The following is a 16,128-nucleotide window of genomic DNA, read 5'->3' on the forward strand; positions in this document are numbered from 1 at the left end:
TTGATTATGAAGCTTAAAGCCACAGCCCATCTACAGCACATCACACAGTTCACATTGCATTGCAATCTAACGCCTTTCTCACATTTAACATGTTTTTTTTTTTTTAAGCAAGTCAAAAATAACAGCAAAATACTGTAAGTGCCACTCAGTTTGATTCTTTTTTAAGGAATAAGCTCATGTTTTGTACATGATTGTACTCAGGAATACACATGCACTGGTTCAAAGAAAGCCAGTGTGACATTTAAAAAAAAAAAAAAGGAGAAGTGAGCAGAGAGCAAAACAAGGCATGTTGCAGGAAGCTTTATAAAATAAAGAAAAGTGTCCAGGAAGTCAAGAAGGATCCCAGACCCACAGCCAGACTCTGCCCTGCACACAGATTAAGACTTAAAGGCCAAATCCCCTCTATTTACACTCCTACACATCACATACATACAAAGGCTTAACTGGCTTAAACATGAGACAAAGACAGACCAAAGAGATCATTCAAAAGGTGGAAAACCGATTTGCAGCAACGTAACGTAGGTAGAAAAAGACACATTCAAAGACATCCTAGCAGGTAAAATGCATTTTGAAACTTAATGACCATAAACTGGAAATGAAAGAGACCTAACATGATACAGATTTGATTGCTGGAGTTCAGTGATCGTCAATCCACAATTGTCAAATTATGAATATGCAAGCAGTTATCAGAACATTACATCAACATTACTGGCCCATTTTTGTCATCTTTTTATTGCAATATATCAATTTACAGCACATCTATTTAAAAACAGGGGCCAGTTAGTGTCTAATTTCATACAATCTCATATTTTGTTTGTCAGCCTCGTCATGCAAGTGAAGAGTACATCCTGAGTAAAACTGAGGTAAGTCTCCCGGAAACACAAGAAAAGCTGGAGACGAGTTACACTTTCCTCTTCAAAAACAACTGTATAAACATGCGTCTGTATATACAGGATAGTGGATCTCATTGTTACGGTTTGTTAAGTAATTTATTTCTCAGGAAATGACAGGAAAAGGTCGGCTTCATGTGAAAACTCTGCTGAACTCAGCTGGTGATTGGTACATGTACGAATACTAGACTAATGAGCAGGAAGGCGAGCGGCCGGTATTATAAATATCCTTCCGTTAGCACAGATTACAGAGTGCAGACAAAGAATGGAAGATTTAAAGTGCAACTTGGCGTAAATTTCACGATGGATATGTAGAAGAAATACTTGAAAGCAAACTTTAAAGTGATGATTCACCCAAAAATCTAAAACATCTTCAGGTGGGAGAGGTGGCTGTTAAAATGTTGCCATGCCTACAGTCCTGGAGCTTAAAGGATTAGTCGACTAGTCGATCGAATGGCAAGTATTCTGACAATCGACGAATTACTCCAGTCCTTTTATCAAGCAACCAGACTCTAGAGCCATGCTAGCGGTGCTTTGAGCTAAATGCTAACGTCAGCGTGCCGACATGATGACACCAAAGAGAAGAGAAGCAAACAGATGAAACTCCGGTGTTTTTTTGACAACAGCCGCCATTTTGGACTGAAAACGCTTATTATATTTATAATATTTTATTGTTCAACACCGGCCATTTCGGTAGACTATAACAATAGAATAGAAATAATTTAGTTTTACTTTTGTACGACACTCTGTAGACGGACGTTTTAGTGGCGTTGCTTTTAGTCCAAAATGGCGGGAGCGTAGCTCTGCTGCTGGTTTCTGACGTTGCAATTGATTGACTGTCACTTCTTAGCAATATACGTTCTTTGATGACGATGCTAACATGCTATTGTTGTGCAGGTATAATGTTTACCATGTTCACCGTCTTACTTTAGCGTGTTAGCATGCTAACATTTGCTCCTTAGCACTAAACACACCAAGCACAGCTGAGGCTGATGGGAGTGTCTGCAGGTTTTGCAGGTTTTTGGAATTTGCAAAGTATTTGACAAATTATAATTTTGACCTGATGATGAAAATGGAAGGGATCAATATGATTATAATTCATCTTGAGGAGAACACGAATGTCTGAGTCTAAATGTCATGACAATCCATCTAATAGTTGTGAAGATATTTCACTGAAAAACGACAACATTTGGACCTCAAGGTGGCGCTAGAGGGGAATGTCAGATCATTAAAGTCATTAGGATTCATCCTCTGGGGAACATGAATGTCTGCACAACATTTCATAGCGATCCGTCCAATATTTGTTGAGATATTTCAGTCTGAACCAAAGTGGTGCATTATTGTAAATTGAATATCTTTGCAATAGCAGAGACAATTTGAATATATCTCCTTGGATAATGATGTGTTTGCTACTTAGACACATCTGTTTGAGATGTTTTGAGATGTTTGAGATGTTTGAGATGTTTTGAGATGTTTGAGATGTTTGAGACGTTTTGAGATGTTTGAGATGTTTGAGACGTTTTGAGACGTTTTGAGATGTTTGAGATGTTTGAGATGTTTTGAGATGTTTTGAGATGTTTGAGACGTTTTGAGACGTTTTGAGATGTTTGAGATGTTTTGAGATGTTTGAGATGTTTTGAGATGTTTTGAGATGTTTGAGATGTTTTGAGATGTTTTGAGATGTTTGAGATGTTTTGAGATGTTTGAGATGTTTGAGATGTTTGAGATGTTTGAGATGTTTGAGATGTCTGGAGATGTTTTGAGATGTTTTGAGATGTTTGAGATGTTTTGAGATGTTTTGAGATGTTTGAGATGTTTGAGATGTTTTGAGATGTTTTGAGATGTTTTGAGATGTTTGAGATGTTTTGAGATGTTTTGAGATGTTTGAGATGTTTTGAGATGTTTGAGATGTTTTGAGATGTTTGAGATGTCTGGAGATGTTTGAGATGTTTTGAGATGTTTGAGATGTGTTCTTGGTTTGAAGCTCTTCAGGTTTTTAACCCAGATTTTGGGTGAAGCATCACTTTAAGGAGACTTTCTAAAAACCAAATAGTGAGGAGAGCAGAAAGAAGAAGGCAAAGCAGTGAACTGGAATGCACAGCATTCATCTTCAGCAATACACGGTCACTCCACCGGGGGGCAGCAGTGTTACATTATGAACTCATGGAAAAACAAATGAGAGGATGCTGCTGCGTGTGCATTAACCGACAACTAGACAGTACTATACGACTTCCATTTGTCTGATAATAAATTAACATAGGCTGCTAAATGAAGGAAAAGCCTCAGACACACAGGAAGCCGATGATGCTGCGGAGGATTGCGGGGTGAAATGCCCCGGTAACGTTAGAAAGTCTGACTTGGTTCAGCTACATTAGAATCCGTCTGCAGAGGACAGACCCGACATTTAAAGAGGCACACAAACATTCATGTAGTTGGCCACACACACACACACACACACACACACACACACAAACTCACACACAAACTCACACAGAGAAAGTAAAGTTGGTTGAGCGGTAGGAGTGCAGCGTCAGCGAGGGGGTCCCGGAGTCTGAGATGAGAGTTTGAATCCGGTTAGCAGTGGTCGTGTTCTCACTCGGACTGAGATTACAGATCAGGGGCGACTGGATGGCCGACCGTAGCGCCCTCGTATGAACCACGGCGGCATTGTCAGAAGGCTGGGGGACGCTCCATGTGTTCAAACAGGGCAGTTGGCTCAAGTGGAAGCTGGGTGTGAGCAGAGGAAGAGGAGGAGGAGGAGGAGGAGGGGTAAGGGTTGGACGGAGAGATGAGCGCGCTCTCTAAGCCAATCAGATCTGCTCCTTGAAGCCTTCTTTTGCAGCCCTGGAGGCGGCAGTAGCAGCGGCCGTCTGGACCGTCTTGTTGGACATGACGCCCGTGGCGAACTCCTGCTGGGCCTTCGCGAAGCTGGCATCGGTGGTACGGTACATCCCGTGGACCTAACGAGGAGGAAGAGATGCGTTATGACTGAGCGGACTTTAATAGACTTTAACGTCCTGTAAGGTTTGCTGTGTGTGTTTCTACCTTTTTGAACATGATGAGGGACATGACAGCCTGTGAGGTAAAGAGAGCAGCAATGAGGATCATTATGATGCCCACTGGGATGCTGCGATTCAGGCCGGTCAACGCTGAGATCCACCCGCTGAGCACGAGAAAGACAACACAGGATAAAGTCGTCATATTATCTATGTTGTTTTTTGTCAACAATGAACTTGTAGTTCATACACCACCCTGCTGCCATAAATACTAAACAGGGCATCAAATGTGTATTAATCCGCAGCTAAAAATAGTCCCCAACAAATGCTCTTTTAACTCGGTTTGAGTAACATTTGCTCACTAAAGAGACTGACAGCTGTTGTTGTCTGTTGGGCTGCAGTTTGCCATGTTATGATTGGAGCATATTGTTTAATGTTAAATGCAGTACCTGTGAGGGTTTCTGGACAATATTTGTCATTGTTTTGTGTTGTTAATTGATTTCTAGTAATAAATATATACATACATTTGCATAAAGCAGCATATTTGTCCACTCCCATTTTGATAAGAGTATTAAATACTTGACAAATCTCCCTTTAAGGTACATTTTGAACAGATTAAAAATATGCAATTTATCGCGATTAAATATGTTAATTGATTGACAGCCCTATTTTTAAGTATCTATAATGTTAAATATTCACATTTAAGAAGCTGGAGCCATCACGTTTGCTTGAAAAATGACTAACGATAAATCAATTATCAAAACAGTTGCTGGTTAATCGTCACAGCTCTTAAAACACACATTGCCGTTAAAAACCATGTTATAATCTATGATAGTTTTCTTCCCTCGGGGGTAGGAACACTAAACATTACTGAACATTTTAAATACACATTGTTGTGTCTCTTCTTGCTCTGATTTCTCACCTGGCGCCCCAACTAGTGATGCCGATACACTGGATAACGTAGATGCCAAACTGACAGATGTACACGAAGAAGAACGCAAAAAACCTGAATGAGCTGTCACTCCTGCAGAAAGAGAAAGAGAAAGAGAAAGAGAAAGAGAAAGAGAAAGAGAGAATAAAAACAAGATTATTATTTTTATTATAATTATTTCATTTTGAACATCCGAAGGTCAAACACGTTTGTGTTGTTTACCTGAACGCTCCATAGAGCGGTCTGTACCAGCAGACGAACGAACACGGTGTGAAGAGGATGAACCAGAGGATGGACAAGCCGAAGTCCACCCCGCGAGATGTGTCCACACAGAACCAGGCCAGGCAGCCCACCATATTAGCCAGCAGTGTACCAGAGTGAACTGACGCAGGAGCACAAAGGAAACGTACATTCAGTGTCTGGGTGGTGCTTTGAGTGAAAGTGGGACAGCGTCGGAGTCTTGGTGTGTCACTGTATATGTCCAGGCTGCTTTTCAGTGTCCAGTGTCCTGAAGCTGCTGCACACTGACGCTTAATATTTCAACACGTTACACGACTGAGAACACACACACACATTTATTGAATTATTCATTATTACCATTTGCTCTCAGGGTCCTAACAGTGCCTGCCTGGTTAAAGACGTTGTACATTAACAGTCAAAGTGAGGGGATTTGACATCACAATGTGAAATATGACATGAGCCTGCTGGTTGACTCAGCAGGGGCTGGTGCTGATGTGTGCTCAACATCCTCTCTATTTGAGGTTGTTGGAGGTTTTCCTCAACAAAAAGTAAGAAATTCTTTGCTTCTATCAGACTAATCTGTGAAGAAACTAAAAGGGAGGGAGGAGGAGTATCTACTGCTCTCTGAACCAAAGCAATCATCTGACCAAGTCATCAGGACACATGACTGCACCACGTGCTCCGTCATGTGGCTGCTGGATGTCATTTGAAGTCATTCATTCCCTGAATCCCACATGGAGACTGGGAAAAGATGGAATGTGTTTTACTACCACCAGAACGGAGCTGTAAAGGTTGTAGGAAAAAATGAAGATATTATGTCTTCAGCCCAGCTTTATTTGCAGATCTACACCTATAATATCAACGTGAACCAGCCCATTTATTGCATTAAATCCAATTAAAGACAAAGACTACATCTTTTAATTCCCCTTCTTCTGTGAGTTTGGAAGTGTTTTCTTTTGGCAGCAAAGCCCTACAATGTGTGGGGTGGAAGCATTATGTTTGAATTAGGGCTGTCAATCGATTAAAATATTTAATCGCAATTAATCACATGATTGTCCATAGTTAATCATGATTAATTGCAAATTAATTGCACATCTTTTATCTGTTCAAAATGTACCTTAAAGGGAGATTTGTCAAGTATTTAATACTGTTATCAACATGGGAGTGGACAAATCTGCTGCTTTATGCAAATGTATGTATATATTTATTATTGTAAATCAATTAACAACACAAAACAATGACAGATATTGATCCAGAAACCCTCACAGGTACTGCATTTAGCATAAAACAATATGCTCCAATCATAACATGGCAAACTGCAGCCCAACAGGCAACAACAGCTGTCAGTGTGTCAGTGTGCTGACTTGACTATGACTTGCCCCCAAACTGCATGTGATTATCATAAAGTGGGCATGTCTGTAAAGGGGAGACTCGTGGGTACCCATAGAACCCATTTACATTCACACATCTGGAGGTCAGAGGTCAAGGGACCCCTTTGAAAATGGCCAATCGCCAAAATTTAGCGTAAGTTTGGAGCATTATTTAACTTCCTTCATGACAAGCTAGTATTTTCACTCCAGCTTTAAAACTGAGTCCGCTACAACACCTAAAGATATTCAGTATTTTTGCTTGAAAATGACTTCAAATCAAAATAGTTGTTGATTGTTTTGATGATCTACTAACTTATTAATTGTTCTAATTGTTCCAGCTCTAGATGGCTGTTTGGTTTGGTTCTTCTTCTTCACTTTATATGTGGGTTAATTCACCGCCAACACTTCCTCACAATGCAGCAGAGATCCTAAATATTAGTGGGTCAACATGAGGACAAACTGAATAAAGTGAAGGACTAATGAGAGCTACTCACACATCCAGAGGTAGTACATGATCTTGACTGTCTTCTGAAACTCTACAGGGATGTCCACTGTGATGTCATGATAGAAGCACGGACCCACGGGGAACTTCTCCGGGAGGGGGGGCCAGTTGTTTTTCCTGCCTGAAACAGTCAGGGAGACAAAAAGAAACAAGAGTTCATGTTTTACAGTAACCAAGGTTTCTGTAACAGTCACAAAAAAATCCTATAAAAGTGACAAACTCATCATCGGTTTGGCAGTGAGATACAGAGGAGATGCTACAGTATGACTTGTGTGTGTTTACTGTTCTACATTTTAGTCTCTTCTTTCTTCGTCAACGATATTGCATGTTTGATATCGCCACCGTTAGTGTTTAATGACGTCATCGCCTCATCATAGGCAAGAAAAAAAGGTCGTTGACGGATATGTCGTCATAGTTTTGGTTAATGTAATGAACAGTGTCTGAGGCGGTGTGTTGGTGTTTGATGCTGACCTCCTGAAGCACTCAGTGACTGCATCTCTCTCTCCCGGCGGTCCAGCTCTGCAGCCTTCCTCTCTAGCTCCTCCTGCCTCCTCAACAGCTCAGCAGCTGCTCCCGACTGCTCCTACACCAACACACACACATATATAAAACAGATGTCAACACAGACGATAAAAGTACAGAAGCGTGTTTTCAGCTCAACAGGAGTTCTTTGTTTCTACTTTTGGAATAAATCCAGTTCTCTGCAGGAGGAGGAGAGACATCACAACTCGTTCCCAGGAGCCCGACGACAAATGAGATGCACCATCACATCACAAGTTATTCCTCTCAGAGGCGGTGTTCCCCTCAGCGGCTACAGAGCCCGGTCTCAGACAGCAGCAGCCTCCTGCGGAGCTACGTTCCCGCCACAAACTCAGCATGAAACCAGCTGTCATGTTAATGTATTTTCTGCCCTCAGTACAGAATCTCTTTTTTATTCAGACTCAATAAAAACCAGCGTTGGTGACAACAGGTCTGTTAAATCCTTCATTTCTAACCGGACCAAACAGCGTAAAGTGTTTCTGTCTGTGTGCGGTCCAGTTTGGGTCAGTCCTACCTGAACCTGAGGCTGCGAGTAGGCCGGAGGCTCCTCTGTGGGTTTCATGATGGCGGGTTGTGTGTTCATGGTGGGCGCCGCAGTCTTGGGCGCCATACCCGAAGGCGTCTACGGAGGAAACATATATATGCGTTTATATACACAACTTGCATGTGGTGAGCTCTGTGCAATTAGAATATAAAACTTGAATCATAAAGTCTTGATAATTATGTGATCAATTATTTTAATTTAGGTCTTCAATATTTATTTTCATTGTAATTAAAATACATTTAAAAGTATTAAAATGAGAGCTAAATAATAAACTGGGACTGATTTTTTGGCGACTTATTGACTGTAATTACAAAATATATTTACAAAGCTCTGTGGTGTGTGATCCCTACTGGATGATGATCTGTAGGAGTGATGAGCGCTGGGAATTAAACATGTCTTACTTCCCATTTAACACAATCTTTAATTAAACCATTTATATTCTCATGGCTATCGCATCACGTGAGAGTCAGAAATAACACGGATCTCTTTAGAACTAAATCAATCCTGTTAATGTCGTTGAAATCTATTTGAAGTGTGAACTAGTTGCCGTTGGATTGAGTGTAAAAGTACTCACTGGTTTGGCATCTGTGAAGGGATTGTACTCCTCCAGCCCTGGAGGAGCAGCCTGGCGTACTTGTGTCACTGATGGATCCTGAGAAAACACAAACAAGGTAGTAAATGAACTCAACTGTTCTGAATAGTTTTGGTATGAGAATCAGAGTCAGTGTTGATATGTCTATCTTTGTGTTTTTCCTCCAAGGACAGCAGTGGAAACGTCTCATGTGAGTGTAGAAGCCCTCCATTATTGTGTCAGATGAAGGCCAAACAACCCTCTTCATTTAAAACGCAACAGGCCTATAATTCAATACTGGCAAAGACGGGATGATTCCAATAATTTTCACGGGAAGACGTCTATAAATAACCATGTCCTTGAGTTTCAGAAGGACGGGGGGGGGGAATGCTTCTGGCTGCTAAAGACAGAAATAAAAAGAGAGACTTTGTGTTTTTATAGTGTGCTGCGCTCGGCACAAAAACTACCAAAGCACTTTCTGATCCTTTTAGGCACATTCTTCGTATGCAAGACAAGCAAAGTCAAACAACCTCGTTCATAAAGGCAGTTTTACTACTGTATGTACAGTAAACACACAGAGTGGACTAAAGGATGACGCTTAAAAAGCCCGACATTGTTCAGCCTCTTAAAGTGGAGTGCAACTATGTTTACTTATGGGGTGTATTCAACCATCAAATATCAGCACAAACTTTTAAAGTACATATTGTAGTATCTTCTTATTGAGGACGGAACCTGCCACTATTGAAAATAAATTAATAAATAAATAAATTACTCAATAAATAAATGGCATTAAATGTAGCAAAAATAATATTAAAAATAAATGTAGCCATTAATTAATTGATAAAATGTGACATTAATTGATATTTACCTCTGCCAAGGCGGTTATGTTTCTGTTGTCATTTGCTTCTTTATTTATTTATCTCAGTAGTAATTCCCTTATTTACTTACTCTATGAATAAGGGACTCTTATTACTACTCCCTATTTAATTTTCCCTTTTATTTATTTATATATGTATACAATAGCTAGCTAGCATATAGTCGTGCACCCTGACACACATTGAGTGACAGCCTGTCATAAATAAATAAGTGCATAAATACATTTTAAAAAATGCATAAATAAATACATACATTTAAATATAAATATGAAATAAATAAAACATAAGTGCAAAAATAATGAAATGAAGAAATTAGAAATAAATGCAAAAATAAAAAGATGAATGCAAAAAAATTATAAAAATAAATGAATAAATAAATAAAAGTGAAAATTAAACTATAAAATTAAGTAAATAAATAAGGGAATAAATACAAAGATCAATAAATAAAGAAGCAAATTGAAACAGAAATATCAATTTATGTCACATTATATCAATTAATTGACTGAATTTATTTTTAATATTATTTTTGCTACATTTAATGACATTTATCTATTTATCGAGTCATTTATTAATTTGTTTTTGATTTTGGCAGGTTCCATCCTCCATAGTATTCAACTATCATATATCAGCTACTTTGAAAGTACACAGTGTATTATCTTCTGCCTTTTTTTTTGCATGTAAAGTTCCTGTTCCTGCATCAGTTAATCAACATTATCACAAATGTCTCTTTATTCTAACCTTACCATCAGCTGCTGTCAGTCTCGCACTAGTTTCATTCAAATTGCTGCTCCAGATTAACATCCAATCTGCGTAATCCTGCAGTGCTATCCTTATCCAGTCCTCTCGCCGTCTCTCTGACTCTTAAGTTTCTGGGAGCATCTCCTCCTCTACCCGACTCACTCACAGGCTGCAACTTGTCACCAGACCAGGGTCATCAATATTTCAGGGTATGTTGTGTTTAAAGTTTAATGTCACCCTATTGCACAGCCAAACAAACGCATTGCATATTCACCCAGCTTTCATCTTGAAATCTACAAAATCAAATGATCCACCTGTTGCACGTCTGACTGCCTGTGTGAAAACTAATTTCATGGTTGTGGATTTCATGTCACTTAATAAGGCACAAACTTGCAAGTTTCTCCCCGACTCCCCCGTTTCAGTGCCTACTGTACACACACACACACACACACACACACCTCTACACACAACAAACAGTGATATCCGTCTGAGAATAACTCATATGAATAATGAATAATGCTGTGGTATTATTCCTTATTTCATGGACTATTTGGGGATTTATACATTATGATTACATACTTATATAAAAAACAAATCAAAAACGTAGCTTTCGAATACTGATTTGGAGGTCGATTACCATGGCAACGGTTGAAGCTTCGAAACATTTGGATCAGCCCTACTACAATGCTTTTTTAAAAATACATATTGGAGCTTAATTTCTGTATTAATTAGCCTCCATCCAGAGAAATAGGCCACAACAGAATGAACTAGAACAAGTTAACTCAGTAGAGTGCAGATCTCCGCCAACGACCACCGCTGTGATGTTTGATTGAATGAATACAAACCACAATTGCCCGTCATCTACACCGCAACGCGTATCAGATGCATGTCTGACGCAACAGATACGCTCGCATTTTAATCTATGCAGCTGTCTGCACCGGCTCTGTACAGCTAAACTGCAGTTCACTGTGTGACTAGGGCTGAATAGGTAATCAATTTTATCGAAATCGCAATATGGCCTACTGCAATTTTTCAAATCGCAGTATTTGTTAAAATCGCAATATTCGTTAAAGGCGTAATGTGTGTCAAAATACCATTTTAAATTAAATATTGTGGTGCTGCAGAGATGTCCTGGCCTACACATCATATTCTACAGACTTCAGAAAACTTCATCCCTGCAAAAATCACACCGTAATCATTCAAAATCAATTATGTTTTTCAATGAAAATGAGAATATTGATGCAAAAATGATCATTCCCTTGAATATCGCAAATGCAATATCAGTCAAAATAATCATGACTAGATATTTTTTCAAAATCGTGCAACCCTAACGCTTCATGTTGACTGTTTAAAGCTTCAAAAAAGTGTGAATCGCTGCAACCACGAGAGGTGCTAGAACATACAGTCATAAACATCTGGCTGATGGGTCCAGCAGTAAATGAGATTAGATGTGGACAGACACACACACACCACCGAATACATAATCTCCTGGTGGCGCTAACAATCTGATGCAGGAATGGGAGTAATGAAATTTAGCAGGAAAGGCGCCAGCGGGGATCCTCGCACCACATGTCGCCATGACGGCACCATATGATTTCATGAAGTATTGAAGATAGCTCAGAGAAGGGAACAAAGCTCCATTTCTCCTCAGGCTAAACAAAAGAAAAGTGTGAGCCAATAAATGACAGAAAACTGGCAGAGCAGCAGGGGTTCAGTAGTCATGTCAGTATGTTAATGAGGCTCCATGAATAATTCACTTTCCAAGACTCCGTACGGTCAAACTGTGCCGTCAGCATCTTCCACCGTCACACAGCGAGTGAGCAAGATGGTGGAAAGACTTTTTAAGATCCTACGAAACATTACAGACTCTAAAATGGGAGAAATAATTTATTATAGCTAATGAACTCAGAAATATCTGTGCCATAATCTTTTAGCCAATTAATTCTTATTCAGTCAAAAGAAAATGAATTAATTGAGTATTCTTTTTTTATATTAAGAAAGCCAGATGTGCTGATAACAGCTGCACAAATGACTTTCTTTTTTTAATCACATCTTTATAAAATGATTACTTTGTTGTGTTTGGTGATGTAGATCATCTTTATAAATCAGTTCTGGTAATTTATGAAGGGCACTAGCCTTCCATTATGTTTGACATGTTACAGGCCAAGTGGTTAATCTAAAACAGGGCTGCAACTAATTATTATTTCTATTCTTATTCTGACAATTATTTACTTGATTAACCTCAGCATTAACATTAGAAAAAAGTGAAACATGCCCATCACAGTATCCTAGAGCAGTTTCCCCAAACTTTTTACGTCAAGGACCCCTAAACTGACACAAATTAGACCATAGACCCCCCAAGATTTTGTCCCAGGGTCCCCCAAAAATTAACTATCATATAAGACCAACAAAAGTCGCAAATTCTCACATTTGAGGACATGGAACGATCAAATGTTTGATGTTTGATAGTTTTACTTGAAAAATAACTTAAACGATTAGTCAATTATCAGTTAATTATCTTTTTTAATTGACAAATCGTTGCAGTTCTACTATTATTTTTGACATGATACAGATGTGATTTATCGTATGTTATTACACGGCTTTGCTGATTACTCGATTCTGATTGGTCAATCACCGTCTGTTATTTCTTTATAGCAGACCGTTGCTATGTATAAGAGACCGTTGCTAAGGACGCAGTTCTGATGTCAGACTCTGGCGGACGGTTTTTGTGTCAGTATATAGTTACTGTGTCAATAATAAGCGGGATAATGTACAGCGAGCGGGTCATTGTTTTGAAATAAACCCCTTCAGGGCGATGCAAGACCTGTCAGGGTTTATTTCACAACAATGACACGCTTACTGTACATTATCCCTTACTCTACTTAATCCATAATGAAAACAGTGCAAATGCAAAGATATTCATTTAAATATCATAGAAGAATAAGAAAACCAGAAGCTGAAAGTTTGGCATTTTTTCTTAAAGGTCCCATATCGTGCTCATTTTCAGGTTCATACTTGTATTTTGTGTTTCTAATAGAACATGTTTACATGCTGTAATGTTCAAAAAACACTTTATTTTCCTTGTTTCTGTCTGCCTGAATCTACCTGTATTCATCCTATGTCTGAAACGCTCCGTTTTAGTGCATTTCAATGGAATTGCGTTGCTAGGCAACAGTTTGGGGCTATGTTTACTTCCTGTCAGCTGATGTTATTTACATACATTGCAACAGGAAATAAACTGGGACACATTTAGAATGTTTACGTTTAAAACTGTGTAATGGTCAAAATATTGTATACTTGTGACATCATAAATGGACAGAAATCCTAACGGCTTGTTTCAAACGCGCAATTTCTGAATACGGGATGTGTGTATTTCTCCGTAGATTGAGCGTTTTGATAGTTTAACAGTATTTATATAGCACTTAAATCTGCTTTATAATGTAAAAGACCTGAAAATCTCACTTTTTACAATATGGGACCTTTAAACAATTAAACGATAATCAAAATATTAGCTTGACTTGACTTTTCAACTCTACTGTAAATGCTAATTAGCTGCTGCTGCCTTAATGCCTATGTTAATGTATATGATGAAATCGAGAGGAAAACACTATTGCAGACTTGAAAGGTTCAAGAGCACATGATCAAATGCATATTTTCACCATGACAAGACACTATTAACACAAGACTGTGTATGGTTCAATGACTAAACAAAGATAACATCATAATGAAAGCATGACAGTGAAAAAATTTATGTTCTACCCTTATTGACTTCTCTATTTTAAAAAGAAAAAACGACTGAAATGACTGTTTTGACAGCCTGTTTAAATGGAATCATCCCCTCAAATCCTGCACATCAGCTTGAGTTATTATCTGTGGTTTGGTATAGTAAAGTCCATTATGGGGATCTAATCTATGTAATGTCCAAATCAAATCAAACATGCATGAAAACAGCTTTGAATAGCTCCTTGAATTTCAGAAGCATTTAAAAAAAATGCATAAATAAATACATACATACATTTAAATATAAATATAAAATAAATAAATAATAAATGCAAAAATAAATAAGATAAATAAATGCAAAAAAAAATGTAAATAAATAAAAGGGAAAATAGTATAGAATAAGGAATAGTAAATAAATAAGGGAATTCATACAAAGATAAATAAATAAAGAAGCAAATTGAAACAGAAATATCAATTAATTAATGACTACATTTATTTTTTATATCATTTTTGCTACATTTAATGACATGTACTGTATTTATTTATCTGTATTTATTTATATATTATTTATTAGTATTTATTTATTATTATTATTTATTTATTATTATTATTAGTATGTATTTATTTATCTATTATTTATCTACATTTATTTTTAATATTATTTTTGCTACATTTAATGACATGTACTGTATTTATTTATTTATTGAGTCATTCATTTATTTATTAATATTTTTTTTTATTTACCTGTAAAGACAGGTGGAAAGTTTAAAGTTATTTGTTTATAATAAAACACCACACAGCTGAATCATAAGGAAGACTAACACAACACATCAAGCCAGCTAACACAACACTACCTGCTACCTTTCCATGTTATGTCACACCAGAGTGAACAAAGTGACAGGCTGAAGCTAAAGCATAAAAACAAGTGAATTAACTGTTTACTAATAGCTGCTATCACTATTATTAAAGTCTAATATCTTGATTACAGCTGTTTATCACAGATCAATACCTGCCTGGCTGAGAGTAATGTTGTAATAATGCTAATGTGGCTAACGCTGCTAGCTGACGTTACCTGGAAAGGGTTGCTGATCTCCGGATCCGCGAACGGGTTGCTGTCAAAGTCTGACATCCTGTCACATAGAAGCACGACTAACAGTTAGATAAAGGAGTCTCTAAACTAGTATAACTATAAGAGGTTTAGAGGGGTAGATCCGACAGATGACAGACGGTTTAGAGGTGAAGTTAACTGAGTCTAGAGATACTATCTGAGGAGGAGGAGGAGAAGGAGGAGAAGATGATCACATGCAGGATACACTAGGAATGTAAGGCGGAAGTAAAGAAACGTCACCTGGTTTTAATTTTTTACTTTTTATTTACTTTTTATTTTTTTTTAATGAAACGTCACGCCCTACTTATGTCATTAAGTGTAGCAAAATAATATTAAGTCATTAATTAATTAATAAAATGTGAAATCAATTGATATTTATGTTTTAATTTGCTTGTTTATTCTTTTATCTTTGTGTTGATTCCCTTATTCATTTACTATTCAGTTTAATTTTCCCTTTTATGTATTTATTTTTATTATTTTTCAAATTTATTTATTTATTAATTTTTTTAAAATTATTTATGTATTCATTTATTGCCATTCTTTTTATTTATTTTTAAATGTATGTATTGATTTATGCATTTATTTATTTATGTACGATTTTTTCGTAATTTTCGCATTTATTTTTTATTTCTTCTTTTATTTATTTTTGCATTTATTCAATTATTTTTGCACTTATTGTTTATTTATTTTATATTTATATTTAAATGTATGTATTTATTTATGCATTTGTTTTAATGTATTTATGCACGATTTTCCCTTTGCATTCCACGACTTATTTATTGCCCAAACTTATCTATTTCTCTATTCTTTTCGTTATACCTTTCTTTAAACATTTCTTTGTGCATTTCTGCCTCATTATGCAAATGAGGGGTTATTGAATACACATTATTGAATTGGGGTTAATTCACCATCTAAAATGCTATAATTATTATATGCATCTCAATATGCTGAAGTCAATTTTGAGGCTAAAACTTTGATTGCAGGACTTTCACTTGTAACAAAGTATTTATACAGTGTGGTATTACTGCTTTTACTTTCCTAAAAACAGGCAATAGCAAATAGCAAATAGCAAAAAATGAAATTTGAGTGTATTTGGGGCCCAA

At 37.3% G+C, this 16,128-nt stretch overlaps 1 protein-coding gene across 2 annotated transcripts; it reads right to left on the minus strand.

The window, feature by feature from the left end:
• Positions 1-2,800: 2,800 nt before the first annotated feature.
• LOC141757061 (secretory carrier-associated membrane protein 1-like) lies at positions 2,801-15,211 on the minus strand. 2 transcript variants are annotated; one of them, XM_074617225.1, is made up of 9 exons: positions 14,990-15,211; positions 8,588-8,665; positions 7,984-8,091; positions 7,401-7,512; positions 6,922-7,050; positions 5,040-5,199; positions 4,809-4,910; positions 3,936-4,053; positions 2,801-3,850 (listed from the first exon to the last, which is right to left on the minus strand). In XM_074617225.1, exons 1-9 carry the CDS (start codon positions 15,044-15,046, stop codon positions 3,701-3,703), a joined length of 1,014 nt encoding a protein of 337 aa, XP_074473326.1. In that variant the 5' UTR covers positions 15,047-15,211; the 3' UTR covers positions 2,801-3,700. The 2 variants fall into 2 exon arrangements, with proteins under 2 accessions (XP_074473326.1, XP_074473327.1); XM_074617226.1 differs by lacking the exon at positions 14,990-15,211 and adding an exon at positions 10,203-10,327.
• Positions 15,212-16,128: the final 917 nt, after the last annotated feature.

This window comes from Sebastes fasciatus, chromosome 19 (assembly GCF_043250625.1).
Source record: "Sebastes fasciatus isolate fSebFas1 chromosome 19, fSebFas1.pri, whole genome shotgun sequence".
Lineage (NCBI taxonomy): Eukaryota > Metazoa > Chordata > Actinopteri > Perciformes > Sebastidae > Sebastes > Sebastes fasciatus.

Coding starts and splice junctions, on each gene's coding strand:
- LOC141757061 (XM_074617225.1), bottom strand. CDS start 15,046: ATGTCAGACTTTGACAGCAACCCGTTCGCGGATCCGGAGATCAGCAAC. Junction 7,051..7,400: donor GTCACTGAGTGCTTCAGGAG/GTCAGCATCAAA, acceptor TGACTGTTTCAG/GCAGGAAAAACAACTGGCCC. Junction 5,200..6,921: donor CATGTACTACCTCTGGATGT/GTGAGTAGCTCT, acceptor CTCCTGCGTCAG/TTCACTCTGGTACACTGCTG.